Here is a 25,014-nt window from a genome sequence, read left to right on the forward strand (position 1 = left end):
ACTAACGGCTATTTTTACCTATTTTTTATAAAATTGTTTATCTTTCTTTTTTCTTTTATTCATCAACAATTAATTTCTTTGTTCAGTTCACTTTATTTTTAATAAATATAAATTTATTTTATATATTAATTTAATAATATTACACTATTATTACCTACAAACATACTATCATTCATATTTACAAAATAACACATGTATATATATATATATATATATATATATATATATATATATATATATATATATATATATATAAATTATGATGAATATACATTACTGTTTAATTAAATAATATTTTGTTGTTTAAAATTTAGTGATTTCAAAGTTAACAGTTTAAATGTTCTCTGCATAAAAAAGTACTTTATATTTATAGAAAATATCTCCTTTAAATTCTTTCAAGATAATTTTAAAACAATTTTTCTAAACGAAAAGTTTTAGAAAAATAGATTCCAAACACGAACAATGAAATACTCTTCCTATTATTATCACTTGTCAATAAGGTTGATCTAAAGACACTCAATATATTTTTTTCTACCTCATAACTAGTCAATTATAGGGTAAATAACATGGGTGGGTGGTAATGCGGCCCGGCCCGTTTAGGCCCGACCTGCATAAGACCCGCACAACACGGGCTAGTCCGTTCCGTCCCGCACACTTTATGCGGATTGTAAATACGGATCTGTCCTGCATATTTCATGGTCTGCGGACCCGCGGACTGGCTCATTTTTTTTTATTTTTTTTTTATTTTTATTTTTAATTTTTAATTTTTGTGATAAAACTTTCAATGTTTAAAAATTGAGAAACTTTAAGAAGTTCACAAAATTAAGTAAAGACTTTGGGAAATTAGATGATAAATTGATAATTTAACATTTTCATCATATTCATACTATGACATACACAATGTATTCTCTAAATTTTAGCATATTAAATAATACATAATACTTGTCTTTGCCAGTTATACAAGAACTTGAAATGTTAATGCAATAGTCATAAAAAAATAATTAATATATACAAGTGGAAGTTTTTTTTTTTAAAAAAAAAATTTATGCAAGCTTGCGGGCCGTCCTGCGCGGGCTGTGGGCTTATGTGAGCCGATCCACTGTGGGCCTGCAAACTCATTACCCTAGCCCGTCTTGCTTTTTTTGTGGGTCTGTGGATTGGTCCGATGGACCAGACCTTAATTACCACCCCTAGTAAAGAATGATTTATCCTGTATATTAATTTTGTTATTGAGTGATTAGTTTTATCATAAGAGCATAATAACAATGAGGGTACAATATATAATAAAATTTAATACATTTTAAAAATGATTGTATCATTATTTTTCAAAAAAAATAATTATTTTAATTCCAATTAGATAAATCCATAAAGTAAAACTACGTGTGAAAATGAGTTTTAAAATAAAAAATTAACTCGAATTAATAATAATATTTTATTAATTTTAGTTTATCATTTTAATTATTATTTAATTATTTATTTTGAATTTGTTTGAATGACGGGATATGAAAATTTAAAAATGAATCAAATATTATATTTTGGAATGAATAAAAAAAATAAGTCAAAATATTATTATTTTTTTAAAAGTGAATCAAATTAAATTTTACTTACTTAATTTGATGTTTAAATGAGTTTGAGTTATGTTGAGAGTTAATCAATCTATAATATAGAATAATATTTTATTAGTTTTTTTAGTAATTTTATAAACTTTTTTATCATAATTATTTATTATTTTTAATTTTGTAGATCAATAATTTGATATTTATAAATATTATTATGTTGATAAAACTATATAATTTATAATTTAATTTTGGATCATTATTTTTATAATAATATTTTATGAAGAGGTGAATACTTTGATTGAAACACTATAATAAATTAATCTATTTTAATTATATTATAATAAATATATAAAATATTAAAATAATAAAATATTTATGATTTTCAAAGAATTAAATTAAACTAATTTATTTTTAACTTGATAATAATAAAAATATTTGTTATTTTAGATATTATTTAGTGTTTAAAATATTAAATGTATTATTTAATAGTTTTAAAAAATATATTTGAATGAAAGGTGTATTTTCAACACTTTGACAACTGACTTTTGATATCAGTAAGGAAGAAAAGAAATAAAAACTAAAAAAGTAAATGTAAAATAGGCGTAAAAAATTATTAAAGTGTGAAAGTAAATAACAGAACCTATTCTAATATCTGACGATATGAGCTGTGGAAGAGGAAAATCCAAAACTTGAAGATGGTTTTATTGATATCAGCTTATGAATAGTTGTCGTTGATCTCCATCTAGTCATTGCTTTCGATTTTGCGGTCCTCCTCCTTTCAACACCTGTTTTAACGTCGTCACGGAGCTACACCCATGCACCGCCACTTTCCACCTTTCTACTCTCGCCACGTTCACAACCTTCCTTCAAAACTCAATCTAATTTCTAAAATTTTATTTTATTATTATATCAAAATTTAAGTTTAAAACTTAAATAATTTATTTTGTTTTTCTATAACCTTTTTATCACTTAAGAGTAGAAATAAAACGCAAAATGGTTTTAAAGACTTATTTTAGAAATTAATTATTATAAATAAAAAAGATTTTTTACACACTTCACTTTCACAAATATTTTGATTATTAAAAAAATAACTTTTATATTTATAAGAAAAAAACAAAAAATTAAAAGATAAAATACTTAATATAAAATGTCCGAATGTAAAAATAACAATTTCCTTAAAAATAATATAAATTGAGTGCATAAAATAGTTCTTACCCACTCTCTCTTCCCTTCTCGAATGTTGAAGAAACAGTCCAGAACACTCTAGCACGCTCTGAAACATTCTTCCTCCAAATTCACCCGGTGAATTCTCGAACTCACCCTCTACTTTCTAACTGCTACTATATATACCATTGTGGCTATACTCTCTCCTCACACATAGTTTCTGCACAATACAAACTACTCTCCAAACACAACAAAGCTCTCAAAGTTTCAGAATCTTGTTTTCTGGATTACTAATTCAGTGATCAATGGCTGCGAAGGAAGGCAAAGCAATTGGCATAGACCTCGGCACTACCTACAGCTGCGTAGGTGTGTGGCAAAACGACCGCGTTGAGATCATCCCCAACGACCAAGGCAACCGAACCACACCCTCTTATGTGGCTTTCACCGACACCGAGAGGCTCATCGGAGACGCTGCCAAGAACCAAGTTGCTATGAATCCGCAGAACACCGTCTTCGATGCCAAGCGTCTAATCGGACGCAGATTCTCCGACTCGTCGGTTCAAAACGACATGAAGCTGTGGCCGTTTAAGGTGGTGCCGGGTCCGGGCGACAAACCCATGATCGTGGTCACGTACAAGGGTGAGGAGAAGAAGTTTTCTGCTGAAGAGATATCTTCCATGGTGTTGATCAAGATGAGGGAAGTGGCAGAGGCGTTTCTTGGTCATTCCGTGAAGAACGCTGTTATTACTGTCCCTGCTTATTTCAACGACTCGCAAAGGCAGGCCACTAAGGACGCAGGGGCAATTTCAGGGTTGAATGTGTTGAGGATCATCAACGAACCCACTGCCGCTGCTATTGCGTACGGGTTGGACAAGAAGGCTTCAAGAAAAGGTGAACAGAACGTGCTTATTTTCGACTTGGGTGGTGGAACCTTTGATGTTTCCATATTGACTATCGAGGAGGGGATTTTCGAAGTGAAGGCCACTGCTGGTGATACTCATCTTGGAGGTGAAGATTTTGATAACAGGTTGGTGAATCACTTTGTTACAGAGTTCAAAAGGAAGCACAAAAAGGATATTTCTGGGAATGCCAGAGCGTTGAGGAGGTTGAGGACAGCGTGTGAGAGAGCCAAGAGGACGTTGTCTTCCACCGCGCAGACAACCATTGAAATCGATTCTTTATACGAAGGGATTGATTTCTATGCAACAATTACCAGAGCCAGGTTTGAGGAGATGAACATGGACTTGTTCAGGAAGTGCATGGAGCCGGTGGAGAAGTGTCTGCGTGATGCCAAGATTGACAAGAGTAACGTTCATGAAGTTGTTCTTGTTGGAGGGTCCACTAGGATCCCGAAGGTTCAGCAACTATTGCAGGATTTCTTCAACGGGAAAGAGCTTTGCAAGAGCATTAACCCCGATGAAGCTGTTGCTTATGGTGCAGCTGTTCAGGCTGCGATTTTGAGCGGTGAAGGGGACGAGAAGGTTCAGGATTTGTTGCTGTTGGATGTGACTCCACTCAGTCTTGGGCTTGAAACTGCCGGTGGTGTTATGACAGTGTTGATTCCGAGGAACACAACGATTCCCACCAAGAAGGAGCAGATTTTCTCGACTTATTCCGACAACCAACCCGGGGTTTTAATCCAAGTGTTTGAAGGAGAACGTGCTCGAACAAAGGACAACAATCTTCTGGGGAAGTTTGAGCTCACTGGGATCCCTCCTGCACCAAGAGGGGTTCCTCAGATTAATGTCTGCTTCGACATTGATGCTAATGGGATTTTGAATGTCTCTGCGGAGGATAAAACCGCGGGTGTGAAGAACAAGATTACTATCACCAACGACAAGGGAAGGTTGAGCAAGGAGGAGATAGAGAAGATGGTGAAGGATGCGGAGAGGTACAAGGCAGAGGATGAAGAGGTGAAGAAGAAGGTGGAAGCGAAAAACTCGCTTGAGAACTATGCTTACAACATGAGGAACACGATAAAGGATGAGAAGATTGGGGGGAAGTTGGGGGCGGATGATAAGCAGAAGATTGAGAAGGCTGTGGAGGATGCGATTCAGTGGCTGGAGGGGAACCAGTTGGCGGAAGTGGATGAGTTTGAAGACAAGCAGAAGGAGTTGGAAGGGATCTGCAACCCCATTATTGCTAAGATGTATCAGGGTGGGGCTGGTGGAGATGTTCCCATGGCTGATGACATGCCTGGTGGTGGATCTGGTTCTGGTTCTGGCGCTGGACCTAAGATTGAAGAAGTTGACTGAGACTGAGATGTGTGTGACTAACTTCAACTTCTGTTCCAGAGTGAATCAAGACCAGGATCTTTGTTGTTGTGTACTCTGTTAATTCTGTTCTTATTTTGGTAAGGTTAGTGATGTGAAGTTTCATGAAGAGTGAATAAAACTTTGTTTAGTTCTTTCAGTAGGAAGCTGAGATTAATGTAATTTTACAGTTTGGTTCAACAATAAATGTTTTGATTCAGAACAAGTTTGCTACTGTGAATTTTCTAAAGGAATATGTTGATTTGTTTTCATTGCATGTAACTCCTGTGGTTATGTTTCCTATCTTGTCAGAAGAATTGCATATAATTTATTTCAAAGAAAATATTTTGAATTATCAAATACCTATCGAGGGAAAGAAAATAGAATATTTAGGTATCATTGCCACTCTCAAAGATCACTCAGCCCTGCACCTGTATGGGAAAGCTGACTTTGATGTTGAAAGTCACTAGACTCAGTTTTTGAATTAATCTGGAAAATAATTTTTTGACAAAGATTAGGTTAATAAAGTTGACAAAATTACTAAATAGAGTAGTTTTTTTATTTTTAATGGAAGTTAAGATAATGAAATAATAAAATTTTAAGATTTTTTTTATCAAAGATGGTTATTTGTCAAAATTTGTAAAAAAAACTTTGTTAAAGTATCACTTCTCATCTATTAAATATAAACACTTTACCTTATTTAAGAATTACATTATATAATATGTTACAAGAATTTTGAAGTTACAAGATTTCAGTTACTGAATTGTATGAAATGAATCACTGCTTTACAAGATAGGATATGAAATGAAAATTTTATATGTTCGCATGGACGAGGTTAAGACTTTTTTATAAGGTGATGATGACACTTCCTCAAATAGTTAGTTAATTCTAGATCAGTGTAGAAGACGAAGTTTGAATTTATGATTTTTTTTTTATTTTGATAAAATTGAACAATAATTAATATAAAAGAGGTGCCAAGAAACGCAAAAACTAAAAATAAGATTCAAGGATTTATGATTTTCACATGTAACTATAACTTTAAAATAATAAACGTGTTATAAGATGTTTTGTTAAAATTAATGGATAATACTGGGAATAAATTAAATTTGATTTTTCATTAAAAGTATCTGACATAATAGTCGTACTTGTTTTTTTAAGTAATTTAAATTGTTCAAAATAAGATATATTTAATGTTTTCTTCACATTATATATAACCCTAGATAGATGATAACAAAAACATTTTAACATAAAATAAATATATCAACATGCTAAAAATGTAAAGGTATTAAATACTTTCTCGGTTGATAAAAACATTAATACCGAAACATTTTGTAATTTTCAGTCACTAGTGCATATTGTAATTATTATTTTAACCAAAAATTTGTGATAAGAAATAAAATAAATGAAAAAAAAATAGAGCTTATTATTATTATTAGGCTTAAATGTTTGAGTTATGTAGTAGTATTTTTGCGCTGCTGGAGTTTGAAAGGAGCGAGTGGAGCTAATATGTGTCTCAGAGTTTAGGATAAGAGATATGCGCCATAGTTGAAGCGTGAATAAGGAAGGGTCCGCGTGCCATGGCTGGCATCACCTCCGTCCCCTTCAAACTCTTTCACTACCACGCCACACCTTCTCCTCTCTTCACTTCTTCTCATTCCAAAGTCTTCGGCCTTTCCCTCTCTAATCCCAATTCCCTCAAATACGATCCTTCTCTCTCCACCTCTCTCTTCTACGTAACCGCACGCTACGGCGGTGGCGGCGGCGGCGGCTCTCGCTCCTTCGGCTCCGGCGACCCCCGGAGACGCCAGCCCGAAACCGATGACGACCAAGCTCTCGACCTCTCCACTCTCAGGTTCTCTACTCGCTCCTCGTCTATTCCTTTCTCTCTTATGCTTCCTCTGGAATTTCGTGATTGAGAATGCTTTGAATTTGAAATAGGTCAGATACCGTGAGGCTTATTGATCAGAACCAGAACATGGTTTGTTCTTTTTTTCCTTCTTTTGTATTTCAACGCTTTCAATTCTGTGCGCTAGAGAAGCACTTCTAAACTAAGCTACTACGTTTAGAAGTTTTGTTTGATTGATTGAATCGAGGATTGTATTCTTTGAGTTGTGAATCTTTCTAATTCGGTCTCAAGCTAGCGGAGGTTGCTGAACTTGTTGTGCTTTTGTAGGTTGGAGTAATGTCAATTGACGACGCCATTCAAATGGCTGAAGATGTCGAACTTGATTTGGTATGATGTCTTGTGCCTGAGATTGCTGTTTCTGTGTTAAGTTTTCCACTACTTGTTGACTACAATGTTGTGGTTTTCTCATTTACATTTCCCCATCTTATGTTTTTGTCTGAGTTCGAAAGTATACTCTTTAGTTGTATATGTTTTGCCATATAATTTCAGCTTAATTAATATAACTTATTTTCACTATGCCTAGTTTCGGTAGATGATGGAAATGGCAGTAAATAGAAAGCGAAAGTACTTCCTATAGTTTCACTTAGTTCATGTTTGAATAAACTTTTCTATAAACACTTGTAGGAAAACAAGAAGGTAAAATGAATCAAGTTTTTTTTTTTTTTTCCATAAATTAAGATAAACTTAAGCACTTTAACTTTTACAGAAGTTCTCTCATCTAATTTCCGCAACAGGTGATAAGTTGGTTTTAACTTATATTAGAATCTCAATTCATTTTACCTTTTTATTTTCTTCCCCATGAGTGATTACAGAGAAATCTATCCAAACAAAGCTTTAAACAGATATCACAAATAAAAGTGAATGCAGTCTGTTTTAATATGGTCTTGAAAACCTAATTGGTTCAGGAAAGTTGACAATTCATTCAGTGGGAAGTTTGTGACGTCAATGTCTAAGCTTATTTACTCTCGTTTATTGGTCAGGTAATATTATCCCCGGAAGCAGATCCTCCTGTTGTTAGAATAATGAATTACAGGTATGATCTTTGTGTATCACGAGAGAAAAACCTCTGCATTTCTGGTATCAAAATGGCGATGGTTGATGGCCGTATCAAAATATTTATGCATTTTTTCAATCTATTTAGCAGTTAATGATCTGTGTGTATACTTGTTTAACAATACTTGAAAATTAAGTAGTTTGAATCGGGTTGATAGAGGACTAATAAAATTTAGTTTCCAGTTTCTCTTGATTCTGGCCTTGTGCAACTATGTTGTGTTCAATTTTATTAGTTTGGGAACAGTGGCGGCTGAGGTGGGAGTATTGTTTGCATTCAGCTGTCTGTAAATGAATGTCGTGCTTCCACGTATTTTTGGGGTGGGGTGTTGTGAACTCATGATACAGAAATAAGTAACCGGGGATCAATGGGGAGATTAATTGACACTTGTGTAGTTGTTTCAATAAAGACTATAGCATTTGATGTTCGTTTGACTAAATGAAATGAATCTGCATGAAAGGACGTGCCTAAATCTACATCTGTTTGACATGATTGAGCACTTGTATTCTTATAGTTTAAGAGTTGCTGGACCATGTAATTGATCCTTATATTTTATTCTGAACAGCAAATATCGATACGAACAACAGAAGAAGAAAAGAGGACAACAGAAGAAAAGTGCTGGTAAACATTGATTTTTTCTTCTAAATTATATGCAAAACTCAGAAAAAAACAATAAATTACTGACCTAAAAGTCTTTTAAATGTAGCTAGTCGGATGGATTTGAAGGAGCTCAAAATGGGGTAATGTCCTAAGCTAATCTTGAACTATTTTTCTTCAGATTTCTTAATTATGGATCAAATACCACTTTTATTAATATTTTTAATAAGTGTTAGAAATCTGAAGAAGTATATTTCGATATTTCAGGCAATCTAGTTTGGTTTTGGTTAACTATGTGTTCTCGGGAAAGGTATCACACACATCTACACAAGTTAATTATTTATGTTAATGTCAGGAAACTAGAGGAGCAACAACAACCTAATCTTTCCCCACTAGACGAATTTGACTACATGGACCAAATGATGTCATATGGTTTCACATATAGTTTTTCTCAGTTTTCCTCTGTCTGTATTGATCAGGCTACCTTTCATCCAATCTACTCACCTTGTTGGGGGTTTTAAATATCTTTTCTATGCATGTCCAAATCCCCTAACGTGAGTTTCTATCATTTCTTCTACTATAGAAGCCATTCTTACTTTTTTCTCTAATAGATTCCTAATTTTATCTCGTTTGGTGTGTCCACTCATTTTTGCTACAATGAAATTATCTCTTAGCTTTTTACCACCCAACATTCAGTTCCATACAACAGAGTTGTGTGATAAAATCTTCCTTTAAGCTTGGTTGGTACCTTTTTGTCACTAATGATACCCAAAGAACTCCTCCATTTTCTTTATCGTGAATCCTATTGTATATACTTCCCACCGTTTCTCTGTTAGTCCATGTGATGGAAACTAGATACTTAAATAACATGACTTGTGGTGTACTATACTCTCCTAGTTTTACTTTCTTGCTAGGGTTATTGCGTCAGCAAAATCCGTGAGATTTCAAAGCTCGTCATTACATCTTCAACTTTATATATTTCCTCTCTTGATTCTCCAACTACAGCTATGTCAGTGGTATAAAGCACGCATCATGGCATCAAATCTTTCAGTATGCTCAAAACGCATTCAATAGTAAGGTAAAGGGATAAGGGTTCAAAGTTGACCTTTGGTGCAGTGCTACATATCATCTACACTTCCATGTGGCTCCTAACTCACTTCTATAACTCTTCACTGAAAGTTTTTTCTTATTCTTTCAATTCAATTCACCTCTTAATCCTGCCTTGGCTTTTCCTTCTTACTCCCCTCTCATCTCTTATGGCCGTGATCAAGATTCAATGTTGGGGACTCAAGCTCTCACTATGTCTGACTTTGTAGTCCATGCAAAGTTTTCTCTCTGATTTCCTTATGAAAAATAATAATGAGAACATAACCATCTTATTTGTTTCTACTTGATCATAATCCCCATTTAAATCCATGTATCTTCTACACTTCTAGATGTGCTCTCTGCACAGCCATTTATGTTCCCTCTATTTTTTTTTCTCCTAGTGGTAATATTACCTCTAAAGCTTCGAAATCTTCCCAAAATCTTATGTCGTGGCACCCTTCTACCTTTTCTAGTGGTACATAAGCATTGATCACATTTAAAGCCCCCCTTTCTTTTACAAATTGGGTTAAATTTGTAAAATGAGCACATTTTAATTTTTATTTCTTGTAAAGTTTTCCCTTGGACTTTAGCCGTTTAGAATCTAAAATTAATACTTTTGATTCCAACTGCTATAAACATTAGTTAACCATTTACATGTTTAATGGGAGGTTGCATAGCAACCTAGGTGGCATCCAATAGTGTGTATGTGGTGTCATGTCAACACTTGACTTCCAGAAATTATTTTGGTCCCTAAAATGAATGGTATTTATATTGTTCGTTCATTTTATAAGAACTTAACATATTTACCCTTTACAAATTATAGAGCTATGGTCCTATCTCCTAACCTCTGTACATTCACAACATATTTTCTCAATACTTATATATAATTAAATACTTCCCCCTTTGATTTAAGTTTTACAACAAGCTACAACTTAAAACTTAGGTATCTCTAATTCATGTTTTTTCCTACCAGCCTTATTTTCTTCTAGAGACAATTTGTTCTGGTCTTAATCAGGCTGTCTACTATTTTAAGAGACTAGATGAAAGTAATATAGAAAAAAAATTGCGTATGTTGGGCATTTTATCATTAATATACTGTTTCTTGGTATTGAACATGGGATCAATTAGGCCAAGATGCGCTAAAAGGAGTTTGTTTACCATATTTGCTCAATGATGAACTGAGGAAGTTTTATGTGATCAATGATCATCACGCTGTAAAGATATAGGAAACTGCTGTTGCAGTACTAATTACATGCATAAAACTTATTCTGTAATTACGCTTTTCTTCCATAATTAGAGCAGTTACAGCTATTGCCTTTCATGAGCTGTGGTTGAGTTGTAGTTATTCTCAGTTATTTTTACTAGAACAGTCTTGTACTTATGGCTTTCTGTTACTAATTCTTTGTACTTAATTTTAACAGTTACAACATAGATGAGCATGATTATTCAGTGCGTTTGAGAGCTGCACGGAAATTTTTGAAAGATGGTGACAAGGTTGCATGAATTATATTGTCATGTCATATTAAGCACGGTGCTCCTACACGTATACTAATATATTGAGATCATTGGGATCCATTCCTGCAGGTTAAGGTCATAGTAAACCTTAAGGGTCGTGAAAATGAATTCAGGAATATTGCTATTGAGCTTATTACACGTTTTCAGAATGATGTTGGGGAGGTACGTCATGTCACTTTCCCGTGTGTTATACTCATCATATTTTTAGGTATTAAAAACCTGACTATTTTCCATACAAAACGATACTGCTTACAAGAAAAGTAGATCCTGATATGTTATACTCTGGTATTTTATTGTGTTATAGTCCCTTACTTAGCACACTTTAATAATTCTCAGGCACCACTACATTTTCTATTTCCGTTTGATTTCTTTTGTGCATTGGATTTACTTTTAGTGAATTCATTTCAGTCTTCTGTCCCGATATCTAATTTTATGGTCATTAGAGACATATCTTATTACCTGTTTAAATTTTCTATCAAAACCACATATGTGCAGGCTGGACTAGAGGAGGCAAAAAACTTCCGTGACAGAAATATCTTCATAATTTTGGTACCAAACAAAGCTGCTGTACAGAAAACTCAGGAACCACCAAAGAAAAAAGATAAGTCCGCTAAAGATGAAGTCTCCGCCAGTGTCCAAGCGTAACCGAAAACTTCCAAGCTAGTTTCTAATTGTAGAATGAATTGAGTAACTTATTGGTCTGAGTTGTATGATTTATAATTCATGTGCAATAATATCATATAAATTCTCGAGGATTTTAATTATAGAGGCAGCCTTGGCTTTTCGAACACAAGTTGCTGAAGGGATACCATACCAGTATACCACTAACCGTCTTCGCAAGACTAATCATAAAAGGACAATCGCATGTGGGTAATATATGCATGCTCATTTAATTTTTGAGTTTGACAGTAATATTTGCATACTTGTGTTCCAATTCAATGCATGTAAAGTTAGTGACAGGTGGAAGGGTCCATACCTTGATGAAGACAAGAAGCACATGGTCCTAACAAACGATTGATTTGGAAGGAAGCCCGTCAATTTTTGGGTTTGTTCCTGCCTAATTTGGTTAAGCTAACGCTAAGTACCTCTTTCTGGATCCTGCTTATGTGTAGGTTCTGCTCTAACGCTTGTTATTTTAACTAAAGATGTAGAGGCTGCAACTTACGGACCTAACGATTTGAAGGTAGCTTAGTTTTGAAGTGCTTACGTCCCAAGAAAACTAAAATCTTCCACATGTTTTTGCTCGCATGAGTAAGCACAACGTACTCCACTCCTCCTGAAAGCAACACGTTATCCTGCGCCTTATTTTATTTTATAATAAATATATTTTAAGTTGGTATATATTTTAAAAACTAATAAGATGAAATTTATTTATATTTATAAGTGACATATGAAAAGAGAGACCGAAAGACATCGTGTGATACTTTGACATATTTTCTCCGTTGGACGTGATCACTTAAGCTATTTGCATATATTTATTCATTTTTAGAAATTAAAAAAAAATACTATTTGCTGATGTTCTTCTGTTCTATAATCTTAAATTTCTATTTTTTTTTTATAAATATTTAAGGTGGATTAGGATGATCTGAGATTAAAAGTTTAAAGCTAAGAAATTAGTAACAAAATTATAAAAATTTGAAATATTTTATGCAATAAAATTACGGTTTGGAGTGAAGAAGACTGAATTTGTTTAGTTCAATTTGATATTTTTGGTTGATAGGTTTATCTGGGGATTAACATTACTTAATTTAACATAGACTTACTTTACCCTCATAAAATTAAAAGACCAAAAATCCTAAAAAGTCTAAAGTAGAGTGACTAAAAATGTTAATGAAGTCTAAGTAATATCTTCTGGTTTTTGTGAGATGACGTGAAATCTTCTCTAACTGGAATGTTTAGTGCACTTTCTAATTGCATTTTCCTAAAGAAGAGGCAATTAAGCCAAAGTAATAGGAAGTGTATTTAAGGTAAGTCGAGTAACATCCTTTGCTTTCTGCAGTGACTTGTTTTGACTTGTTTTGTTGTTGAGACGTTGATTGCCCCTTTTCTGGTCCATTACGTGCCTAATCTTCAGGGGATATTCATATAGTTTCTTATAGAGAAAAGGCCTATACATAAGTGGATACTTCTCACCCATTATTATCAAACAACCAAAAATGTAATGAGTTTAACTACTCTTGCATTTCTGTAAGAAAAAAAAAAGATTATTAATAACGTACACGTAAAGGGATTGGTCTACTTTAAAATTATAAAGTTCTTTTACCATAATTCAGGTAACTCAATTTTATACTAATTGTTGGATCGAACGCTTATCACTAGATTAAAAGCTATACTATTAGTTAAGATGTAACTCTTTTCACTTACTTAAGAGTTTAACAGTTCAAACACTACAGTATTATGACTCGGTCAACTTGACTCTTGTCACAGGACAGTTGATACCATTTACAATAATCTCCTCTTTAATAAGATTAATTGTTCGTATAATTTTTTAATTAACAATTATAAGAAAGAACAAGTTTAACTTATATAATATTTTAATATAAAAAAGTGTAACTCTTTTCGTATTTATATATAAAAAGAAATTGTTTGACATTGTGTGGTTTGAGATTGCATTACTATTTATATAGAGCTTTATTTGGGATCGCCTTAGATTTTTGCTAATGTATTATGTTAACATGATATTCGATAATTTTTTTTATTAAATTTTGAACCATTATCTTGAAGATAATAATTAAAAAGACCCTTGTTTTTAAAATTCAGATAACATGTGGTTACTTTGGCTAACAACCATGAGAGAATAAAAATCTATTTTAAAAGAACATGTTAAGCGATAGAGTAACTAACACGAGGTCATATTTCCACGTTATTTAAAATCAAATTATCTCTTCATTCATTTACATGGAAGTTTCAAATTCTCGGAGATAGATGGTTGCTTATATGAGAATAGTTTTGAATTATTTTCTTTTAAGTGTTTTCTTTTTAATAAATAAAACATTATTCTAGTCCCCGAAAATATAAAGCTGCCATGCAAAAAATTCTTAACATTAAGTAAATTCAAAACAAGTTTTTTATGATATGAAATAAGTTTTTAATTACTTACTATTACCTTAATTCTTGAATATATATCGCTAATTTTCAATACACGTTTTAATTATTTTATTGGTACTTTTGTGCTACCTCCAATTTTATAGTTTTGTTGCTTAAATTATTCCAAAAATTAAAGCAGAAGCTAATGCATAAACTAGTAGTAGTTACATATGAAAATGCCATCCTTTCGCATCTGACAGTTCTTGCCCATTTTTTACGCTATTTTTGTATGAACAACAGCTACAAAGAAACACAAATCAATTTAAAAACAAATATGGAAATAATACAGATAACTGATATAATAAAGATACGAAACTTATATAAATTACAGTATAATTTTCTCACTTTATAATTTTACTGTATGAACATATTTTTTTTTTTTTAATTTCTAATTAACTCGAACTAGCTATAACTCTTTTCAAAACTTAATAAACTTTTGGATGATTGAGAAAAGAAGAAGAAAATTTAGTGTAATTTTTTACCATTTTGACACTCTTTTTAATTTATACATTAAAAGTAAATTATGAAGTCATAGTAAGATAATTCGTGAAAAGAAAAAGAAGACGAGAATAAACACAAATTCAAAGCGAGTGCATGAAAAATATAAAAACGATATTATATTATTCATGAACACTGTTAAATTTACGATACTTTTTGAAGTTTTATTTTATATTTCTCTTTTTTTATCTCTCTTATTTGTACAACTACAATTCCTAATTAATGAAAAAGATTTATAATGTCACAAATATAAAGTAATTAAGAACAAAACATCCTATGAAATGATATTAAGGTTCTTGGAAAATAATGAGGAAAGAAAGGTACGTATATACATCTCTCACCAACGTGTAGTCATTGTTGATGATTGCATGAAGGAGACGGTGGTTGAAAAAAACAAAAGGAAGAAGCTTAACTTCAAGGCAATGGAGACCCTGCAACCAACAACATGCACATATTAGGTGAACACACCAAAACCTGCAAGCCTCAGTTTTCCTTCATAAAACATAAACTTTGCTCTCAACTTCACCACTCACTATTTTTGTGTTGTGTTGTGTTGTGTCACATTGTTGTCCCATTCACCAGTCACCACCACCAACATGGAAGCCAGCGCTGGACTGGTCGCTGGTTCTCACAATAGGAACGAGCTCGTTGTCATTCATGGCCATGAAGAGGTAATCAATCACTAACCATGCACGAAAGCTACTTGCAGAAAATTCAAAAGGGTGTTTAACCATGGCACTCATTGAGTTCACAGAAAGTTTATTGATTAATTTATATTGTTGGTTTTGGTGCAGCACAAGCCTTTGAAGAACTTGGATGGGCAAGTGTGTGAGATATGTGGCGATGATGTGGGAGTGACGGTGGACGGAGATTTGTTTGTAGCATGCAATGAGTGTGGTTTTCCGGCGTGCCGACCGTGCTATGAGTATGAAAGAAGAGAAGGGAGACAAGTTTGTCCACAGTGCAAGACCAGATACAAGCGTCTTAAAGGTAGATAACTTTTAACCATCTTTCAAATCAAACCCTTTATGTCTTTCAAAACACTTCTTTGCATCTAATTTAGACTTCTTACAATTAATATCGAGGCTTTGTAGAAGTTTTTAGAAAATTTATGAAAATAAATAACTTAAATATGAAGTAAAAAAGTATTTAATACTACATGTTAATTTTAAATTCTGATTAATGTAATGTATAAAGGAAAAAAATTGTTTGACGCTATTTGATTGACAACTTGTATAAAAGTAAAATATTCTTAATAAAAATCAGAAATACCGTTAATTGCTGAATGAAAATTAGGAATGAGGACTTCGGATTGTGGCCAGCATATGACTGAGAAGAAGATAAGTATAAATAAGAGTTTTAGAATTTATGCTATGGAGATAATACCGTTAGATCAATCAATGGTTTTATTACGAATAAAAAGTGTCTTGGAAGGTTAAGAGAATATGGTGTATTTAAGTTGTTCTTCGACATGCCTCATAAATGAAACTATTAAACATATAGAAACATATATATAGATAGATAGGTAGGTCTGTGTGTGTTTTTTGTTGGATCAACTTGAATACTACTAAAACGAGTTTTCAAAACTTTTCCATTAAAAATATTGAGCTTTCTTTTCAACGGAGATGGTAAGCACCAAAACATGTTCATCCATACGTTAATTTCAGTGGATTTAGTTTTTAGCACTTGTAGTTAGCTAATAGTAGTATTTGGTTTTGTTGGTTGGATTGAAATGGAGAAAAACAAAAAATGATGAGGGAACTGTGTCAATTCATTGTGTTCTGATTTTGTAAATTAAGGTAGCCCACGGGTTGAGGGAGATGATGATGAGGAAGACGTGGATGATATCGAACATGAATTCAACATTGATGACCAAATGAACAAGCATAATCACTCTGCGGAGGCCATGCTGCATGGGAAGATGAGCTACGGAAGAGGTCCTGAAGATGAGGACAATTCTCAATTCCCAGCCGTTATTGCCGGTGGTCGTTCTCGCCCTGTAAGATTTCCAAATCATTAATCGCTTCATTTTACTCTACAAAACTTCCCATGTTCAATACACTTATAATAATTTTGCATGTATTTACCAAAAAAAATCTTACATTAACTTTGCATGCATGCAGGTCAGTGGAGAGTTGCCAATATCATCTCATTATGGGGAGCACCCTTCACTGCATAATCGTGTGCATCCTTATCCGGCATCTGATCCTAGTAAGAATGTGGCTTATAATAATCTTATCTTTTAGAAAGAATTTAATAGCTTTCTTTTAGAATTTTCTTGGTATAGTTCCGGAACTTGTTTAACTACAGCTCTGAAATGTGGCTTTTAGAATTTTCTTGGTATAGAAACACGGTTAAATTTTTGCTTACAATGCTGTTATCGAAGCAGGGAATGGGAGATGGGATGAAAGCAAAGATGATAGAATGGATGACTGGAAGTTGCAACAAGGAAATTTGGGGCCTGAACCTGATGAAGATCCAGATGCAGCCATGTATGCTTACAGTGCTACCATTATGAAACTGTGATGCATTGATTTTGATTAATAGTAATGATGGAAAGAAATTAACTGTGCAGGTTGGATGAAGCAAGGCAACCACTGTCAAGGAAGATACCAATAGCATCCAGCAAAGTGAATCCGTATAGGATGGTGATCGTAGCACGGCTTGTTGTCCTTGCCTTCTTTCTCCGATATAGACTCATGAATCCTGTGCATGATGCACTGGGGCTGTGGCTAACATCTATTATATGTGAAATCTGGTTTGCTTTTTCATGGATTCTTGATCAGTTTCCCAAGTGGTTTCCCATTGATCGAGAGACCTACCTTGATCGTCTTTCAATAAGGTAAAATGAGGCACCTTCATTCTGAAGTCCAAAACCTCCAACTTACATTGCTGACAGAAAAGTTGTTTGTTAGGTATGAGCGTGAAGGTGAACCAAACATGCTTGCTCCTGTAGATGTCTTTGTCAGTACTGTGGATCCCATGAAGGAACCTCCACTGGTTACAGCAAACACTGTTCTCTCGATCTTGGCCATGGATTACCCGGTTGAGAAGATATCATGTTACATTTCTGATGATGGAGCTTCAATGTGTACTTTTGAGTCCCTATCTGAAACTGCAGAGTTTGCTAGGAAGTGGGTACCATTCTGCAAGAAATTTTCTATCGAACCTCGGGCACCAGAGATGTACTTCTCTGAGAAAATTGATTACCTCAAGGACAAGGTGCAGCCCACCTTTGTCAAGGAGCGTCGAGCTATGAAGGTTTGTATAGTACTTGAAAATATGGAATTAGAAGTTACTTTAAAGTTTATTCACTGTTATTTGGGTGTTTGACAGAGAGAATATGAAGAGTTTAAGGTAAGGATCAATGCACTTGTGGCAAAAGCTCAGAAGGTTCCACAGGGAGGATGGATTATGCAGGATGGAACACCATGGCCAGGAAACAATACGAAGGATCATCCTGGTATGATTCAAGTCTTTCTTGGTCACAGTGGAGGTCATGATACTGAAGGAAACGAGCTTCCTCGTCTTGTTTATGTTTCCAGAGAGAAAAGGCCAGGATTCCAGCACCACAAGAAAGCTGGGGCTATGAATGCTTTGGTAGAGCTTTTTTAGCAGTTTTTGCTGTTCTTATGATGTCCATTCACCTTTATGAGCCACAAATACTAGACTTTTAAAATTAATGCTGCAATTTACAGATTCGGGTCTCTGCTGTGCTTACAAATGCTCCTTTCATGCTGAATTTGGATTGTGATCATTATGTCAATAACAGCAAAGCTGCTAGAGAGGCCATGTGTTTCTTAATGGACCCCCAAACTGGGAAGAAGGTCTGCTATGTCCAGTTTCCTCAAAGATTCGATGGCATTGATAGGCACGATCGTTATGCCAATAGGAACACAGTTTTCTTTGATGTAAGTCCTGCAAGAAACATAACATCAGCATGGATTGGTCTTTTCTCGAACATTTGATTTTTTTATTTTTTTTTTCATTTTTACTCTTTTGTTTAGTAGTGTAAGTTAGTATTAACCATTTCCAAAACTTCTTTCTGTTTCTGTGCAGATAAATATGAAGGGTCTAGATGGTATTCAGGGTCCTGCATATGTTGGTACTGGGTGTGTATTTAGGAGACAAGCTTTATACGGTTATAATCCTCCCAAGGGTACCAAACGTCCAAAAATGATAAGCTGTGACTGCTGCCCATGTTTTGGAAAGCGCAAGAAGGTTAAGTATGAAGGGAATGGTGCAGATGGAGAGGTTGCAACCCTAACAGGTTCTAATATTTATGATCACTAATGTTGACAGTAACTTCAATTCAAATATATTTAATTTTTACCTTTTCTAACTCATGTTCCATTCCATGTCTAAATAGGACCGGATGATGAAAAACAGATGTTGATGTCCCAGATGAATTTTGAGAAGAAATTTGGGCAGTCATCTATCTTTGTGACTTCAACCTTGATGGAAGAGGGTGGTGTGCCTCCTTCCTCAAGTCCAGCAAGCCAGCTTAAAGAAGCCATTCACGTAATCAGCTGTGGATATGAAGATAAAACTGAATGGGGAATTGAGGTAACACAAGTAACCTAAAGACTCCTTGATATCTTGTTCACACTATGAAAATCAGCTCATCCATGGTATTTTTCTTTTCAAATATGCAGCTGGGTTGGATTTATGGGTCTATTACAGAGGATATTCTAACAGGTTTTAAGATGCATTGCCGTGGTTGGAGGTCCATTTATTGCATGCCTAAGAGACCTGCATTCAAGGGTACTGCTCCCATCAACTTGTCTGATAGGCTTAACCAGGTGCTTCGTTGGGCACTTGGCTCCATTGAAATCTTCTTCAGTCGCCATTGTCCTTTATGGTATGGCTATAAGGAAGGGAAGTTGAAGTGGCTTGAGCGATTTGCGTATGCAAACACAACTGTCTACCCCTTCACCTCCATACCTCTAGTTGCCTACTGTGTCCTTCCTGCTGTCTGTTTGCTCACTGATAAATTCATCATGCCACCGGTAACAACATCATTCTAATTCTCACATGCTGAAAAATTAGTTAGACATACCATGCTTTTGAAATTATAGAATTCCAAATTTCCGTAATGTTAGCTTAAAAAAATCTGAATTCTCACGACTTTCGAATGTAGAGCACGACTTAAATCTGTAATTATAGAATGGGTGCCAAGCTTATTTGCTTATAAATATACCTTTTGGTTGCTGATGATGCAGATAAGCACTTTTGCGGGTTTGTACTTCGTTGCTCTATTCTCTTCAATCATTGCAACTGGTCTTCTTGAGTTGAAATGGAGTGGAGTGAGCATTGAGGAATGGTGGAGAAATGAGCAATTCTGGGTCATTGGTGGTGTGTCAGCTCATCTCTTTGCTGTCATACAAGGTCTTCTGAAGGTTTTGGCTGGAATTGACACTAACTTCACTGTTACATCAAAGGCAGCGGATGATGAAGAATTTGGAGAACTATACACCTTTAAGTGGACTACTCTCCTGATTCCTCCAACCACTATCCTAATAATCAATATTGTCGGCGTTGTTGCTGGAATCTCAGATGCCATAAACAATGGGTACCAATCCTGGGGACCTCTATTTGGAAAATTGTTCTTCTCATTTTGGGTGATTGTCCATCTGTATCCATTCCTTAAAGGTTTGATGGGTCGCCAAAACCGCACACCCACCATAGTTGTTATATGGTCGATACTGTTGGCTTCCATTTTCTCCTTGCTTTGGGTAAGAATTGATCCATTCGTATTAAAAACTAAGGGACCTGATACCAAGCTATGTGGAATCAACTGTTAAAAGACTGGTTTTCCTACGCCTTCCTTTTGAGGGCATCTTTTGAAGATGAATGTAAATTCTTTGTTGTGCTGTATGATGCGTGAACCTACAAACTTTACATGTACAAGGATGAAAAAAAGAGTGAAAATTGGGTAGTGGAAATGCAGTTTTCTCATCAGTGTAATGTATTGGATGTTTGTTAGCAATTGTTTTGGCTCCAGTTGCCCGAGGATTGGAAAGTAAGTCAAAGTTATAGGTTTATCTTTTACATTCTTGCAAGTTAGCACATATATATGCTGGCCAATTTAAATCATTGATAGTCTTTGACCCAGGAAGCAAGAGCAGCAGCATTCTCTTGCTTGCTACAAGAAGTAAATGAGAAGAAACGGAGAGAGAAGTGTAAAAACACTTGCTTATTATTGCATATTCTCCATGAAACAGAGTGCAAAATTGGATGAAAACGACTGGATTGCGTTCAGGTCTCCCGCATTTCTCTTTCAACAGTGAGCCAAAAGCAGTTACTTTCATGTTTAGTTAAAGTTAAAATAGTCTTGGTGGTAAAAGTGGAAGGGAGCAAGGGATACCATAGGTCTAAGTTCAAAAAGTAACATATTAACCGCTAACACGAACTTTCAAATCTGATGTTTCTAATAATTACAAGCACAGGAATTGACACGAAGATACCTAATGTAAAATGCATAATAAACACATTTAGGAACAAAAGTGCTGCATGTGATACTTTGATGTTTGATTCAACGGCGAGGAGGGAAAGGAAGGACAGCTTCCCCCTTGTTTGGGTTGGTTGAAGATAGGGGAGTCTCCTTGGCAAGGGGAGGAGAGAGAAAATAATTGTACCATGCTGTGCCTTTATAAGAATTATTGGAAAGGAGAGGACAAACCTCATGGATAATTTAATCAACACGTTTCAAAAATTAGAAAACAGCTCCTCTCCGACACTTAAAGGGGAGACAAAAATGGGAAGGGTGGGATTTTAGCCCCGTCATCTCTAAAATAAAAAAATAAAAAAAAATCCTCCATGTCCTCCTTCCTTCCGTTTGTTTCCCTTTGAGCCAAACACATACATTAATTCATTATTACTTCACATTTATTCACAATCAACACTTTATATAGCACATAAAGTTTTACATTAACTGCGATATACAGAAGATACTTAGTAAAGCACCAATAAAAGGAACAGAATAACAAACATACTGAGAGAACTTGAGGAATAGATAGGTGACGCAAAGTAACTTTCTCACTTGAGGAAAGAATTTAAATTTGAAAAGGTTAATTAACAGCTGTTACAAAAATTGGCAAAAAGAGATGTCACCTTCTGACATGGACAAAAGAATGCATAATTCAAGGATGTTTCCTGACTTAAATTAACTGTTTTGTATGATGTTGAATGAGTGAAGGACAGTAGACATACATGCATCTTACTCAAAGAGTGCAAGAATTCGGATACCATTTGGTTTGACTTACTATAAAAAGCTACATTCAACCAATTCTATGATGTTTCTCGCTTCTCAAGTAGATGACCACAAGAGGGTTAGACTCCGGATATATATTGTTGTAAGGTAAAGAATATGAAACCAAAAGGTTGGATTATGATGCATCTGTCGAATATAACTTACGAAAAAATATTTGCGCAGCTTCACCAATAATCACCACAAGAACAGGTCCCATCTTTGAAATGGTGGAATCTGTTGGCATCCCTAACTACAATTACTCTTTCTGTGATCTTTGAAATAAACTTAGTAGCAGTGTGACAATCTAAACAAACCCGAAGATTCTTGATTATCCTGATCTCAGTACCAGGTTCGGAGGTAATAAGACCAAAAGCAATAGCTAATTTCTCACTATGAACATTGAACATGAGTTCCTTTTCTTCTTCTTCCACATCATGCAAAGCAGTAACTGTCTCTGGCTTATACCCCATCTCCCTCATCTTACTTGTTAACTTCTCCAGCTTTGCATAGATAGCTACTGCTTGAGAATGAGAACGATCACCAGATACGAAGACATGTGGGGACCCATTAACCTCAATTAGAGTGCACCCTGGAGTCTTTGATAGTTTTCTTTTTTTAACTACTTCCCGTACTGAAGCGGCCTTTGGGAAGTTTCTCTCTGCAGAGTATATATTAGAAAGTAAGACATAGTATCCTACACTCCCTGGATCCAGTTCAAATAGCCTTTCTGAAGCCACACGGGCTATTTTCGTGTCTTTATGAATCATGCAAGCACCAAGTAATGTACCCCATACTGCAGGTCCTGGTTCAACAGGCATTCTCCTTACAAATTCTAAGGCTTTTTCCAACTGTCCAGCTCGTCCCAAAATATCCACCATGCATGCATAGTGCTCAGCTAAGGGCACAATCCTGTATTTATTAACCATAGCATTGAATATTTCATCTCCTTCTCTTACCAAGCCAGCATGACTGCAGGCATATAAGACTGAAAGAAAAGTAACACTTGATGGCTGAAACCCCAACTCCAGCATCTCATTAAAAAGCTGGAGTGCTTCATGCCCATATCCATGGAGCCCATAACCAAAAATCATAGTATTCCAAGTGACGGTATTCTTTTCACTCATAGAGTCAAATAATTGCCAAGCCTCCAAAATATTCCCACACTTGGCATACATGTCAATCAGAGCAGTCAAAACATAAATGTTTGGCTCAAGGTTTTTGCTTCTAATCAACTGATGAACCCATTTACCAAAACTCAGTGCTCCTAATTGAGCACAAGCTGAAAGAATACTCGTGATAGTAACTGGATTTGGAATAAAATCAGTCGCCATCATCTCCTGAAAAAGAGAGATAGCCGTCTCCGTTAAACCATTCTGTGTATAACCTGAAATCATAGCATTCCAAGCAGCCACGGTTTTCTCCGATGATTCGTCAAACAACCGCCGTGCCAGATCTATTTCATTGAGCCTGCTGTATATAGTCGTGAGTGCAGTTGAAACTGAAGGATGCAAAATAATAGCGGACTTCACACAAAACCCCTGAATACAGCAAGCCAGATGCAAATGCCCAAAGGGAGAAGACACAGGAATCAACCCAACCATTGTGCTAGAACTCACTCTCTCCCCAGAAACAAGCAATTCTCTAAAAAGGTTCACCCCACACTCAGTCTCACCATTACAACTAAACCCAGAAATCATGGCATTGTAAGAAACCAAATCCGGCTTCTTAATCATCCCAAACAACAACTTGGCCGTGTCAACATCCCCACATTTCGAAAAAACCGAAATCAAACCCGTTAACACGTAGTCATCAAAATGAAATCCAAGTTTCAAAGCCAAACACTGAATCCCCATCCCAACTTTCCCCTCTTGCATCTCTGCAACAGCCGGAAGCACAGTCGCCACCGTGGTGGAATCCAACTGCACCTCTTGCGCCACCATATCCCGAAACACCTGAACAGAATCATCATAACAACAGTTCCTCACCAGTCCAGTAATCATGGTGTTCCACAACACGGTGTCTCTCTCAGGCATTTTATCAAACACCTTCCTGGCATACCCCACGCGAGAAAACTTACAGTACAAGTCAACGAGCGCAGATGCCACAAAGAGGTTCGAGGCGAAGCCGTCGACGACGGCATGCGTGTGCAAGCACATGCCGAGCTTGTCGTCGGGGCATGCGGCGACGGCGAAGGCATAGGTGAAGTTATCTGGAGAGAGGCTGGTGTTTTTGCGGAGATGGGCGTAGAGGGAAACGGAGGAGGCGTTGGGGAAGAAGGACAGGCCTTTGATGACGACGTTGAAGAGGAAGATGTCGGGTTTGGGAACCGAGAAGAAAAGGTCACGTGCGTGGCGCGTGGCGCCTACGTCGAAGAGCTTCTGGGTGAGCTTGGTAACGGTGGCGAGGTCGTGGTGGTAACCGTTGCGGATGAGCTGAGCGTGGGTTTCGGCAAGGTGCGGAAAGCTGCACGCTTTGTTGATGAGGGCGAGGAGCGTGTTGCGGCTAATGTCCCCACGAATCATCTGAATGCAGCACACCACTGCTTCTACCTTTGATCTTCAGCACAAGATGATACATACGGTTTGGTAATTAAACTAAATCTGAAAATTAACTAAATTTACTGAATTATGAGTTTCTATTTAAATAATTTTATTAAATTAATCTCATATTTTATTAATATACTAATTTTACATGCTACAAATATGAATATTAATGTAATTTATTTGAGTGTAAATTATGAATAAAATAGTTCATATTTTTAAAAATATTATATAATTTGAAAAAATTTAAACTGAAAATATGACACTTTAATTCATATGTAGTGGTTTAAAACATTAAAAATTAAAACTTAAATCTTAAAAAAAAAAAGTTGATTGGAATAGACTAATATGCCATGCCGCATCTTAAAATTAAATCTTAAGTTTAAGACTTTAAAGTCTTGTAAAATTGTTTGCTTATATGGATTAATAAGGCGAGCAAGATCCAAATTAATTAAAAATGATACGATATAGCTAGACTCATTTAAAATAAAACAAAACTTGTTAGTT

At 35.2% G+C, this 25,014-nt stretch overlaps 4 protein-coding genes across 4 annotated transcripts; 3 read left to right on the forward strand and 1 right to left on the reverse strand.

Annotated features, from left to right (window-relative positions):
- The first annotated feature begins 2,780 nt into the window (after positions 1-2,780).
- On the forward strand, positions 2,781-5,247 carry LOC114176677 (heat shock 70 kDa protein). The gene has a single exon (XM_028061788.1). It carries the CDS (start codon positions 3,029-3,031, stop codon positions 4,976-4,978), a length of 1,950 nt encoding a protein of 649 aa, XP_027917589.1. The 5' UTR covers positions 2,781-3,028; the 3' UTR covers positions 4,979-5,247.
- A 1,194-nt stretch (positions 5,248-6,441) lies between these two features.
- Positions 6,442-11,917, forward strand: LOC114176678 (translation initiation factor IF3-4, chloroplastic). Its single transcript, XM_028061789.1, has 9 exons — positions 6,442-6,827; positions 6,914-6,953; positions 7,149-7,208; positions 7,862-7,914; positions 8,498-8,553; positions 8,639-8,672; positions 11,037-11,109; positions 11,200-11,292; positions 11,626-11,917. The coding sequence occupies exons 1-9, from the start codon at positions 6,553-6,555 to the stop codon at positions 11,773-11,775; spliced, it is 834 nt and encodes a 277-aa protein (XP_027917590.1). The 5' UTR covers positions 6,442-6,552; the 3' UTR covers positions 11,776-11,917.
- A 3,394-nt stretch (positions 11,918-15,311) lies between these two features.
- LOC114177871 (cellulose synthase A catalytic subunit 7 [UDP-forming]-like) lies at positions 15,312-20,519 on the forward strand. The gene is made up of 13 exons (XM_028063460.1): positions 15,312-15,386; positions 15,510-15,705; positions 16,515-16,714; positions 16,839-16,926; positions 17,105-17,207; positions 17,291-17,557; positions 17,631-17,976; positions 18,052-18,315; positions 18,414-18,626; positions 18,775-18,985; positions 19,085-19,281; positions 19,371-19,724; positions 19,938-20,519. Exons 1-13 carry the CDS (start codon positions 15,312-15,314, stop codon positions 20,517-20,519), a joined length of 3,096 nt encoding a protein of 1,031 aa, XP_027919261.1.
- A 1,038-nt stretch (positions 20,520-21,557) lies between these two features.
- On the reverse strand, positions 21,558-24,515 carry LOC114177872 (pentatricopeptide repeat-containing protein At4g30700). Its single transcript, XM_028063461.1, has one exon. The coding sequence runs from the start codon at positions 24,487-24,489 to the stop codon at positions 22,153-22,155; it is 2,337 nt and encodes a 778-aa protein (XP_027919262.1). The 5' UTR covers positions 24,490-24,515; the 3' UTR covers positions 21,558-22,152.
- Positions 24,516-25,014: the final 499 nt, after the last annotated feature.

The sequence above is a fragment of the Vigna unguiculata genome, chromosome 3 (genome assembly GCF_004118075.2).
Source record: "Vigna unguiculata cultivar IT97K-499-35 chromosome 3, ASM411807v1, whole genome shotgun sequence".
NCBI lineage: Eukaryota > Viridiplantae > Streptophyta > Magnoliopsida > Fabales > Fabaceae > Vigna > Vigna unguiculata.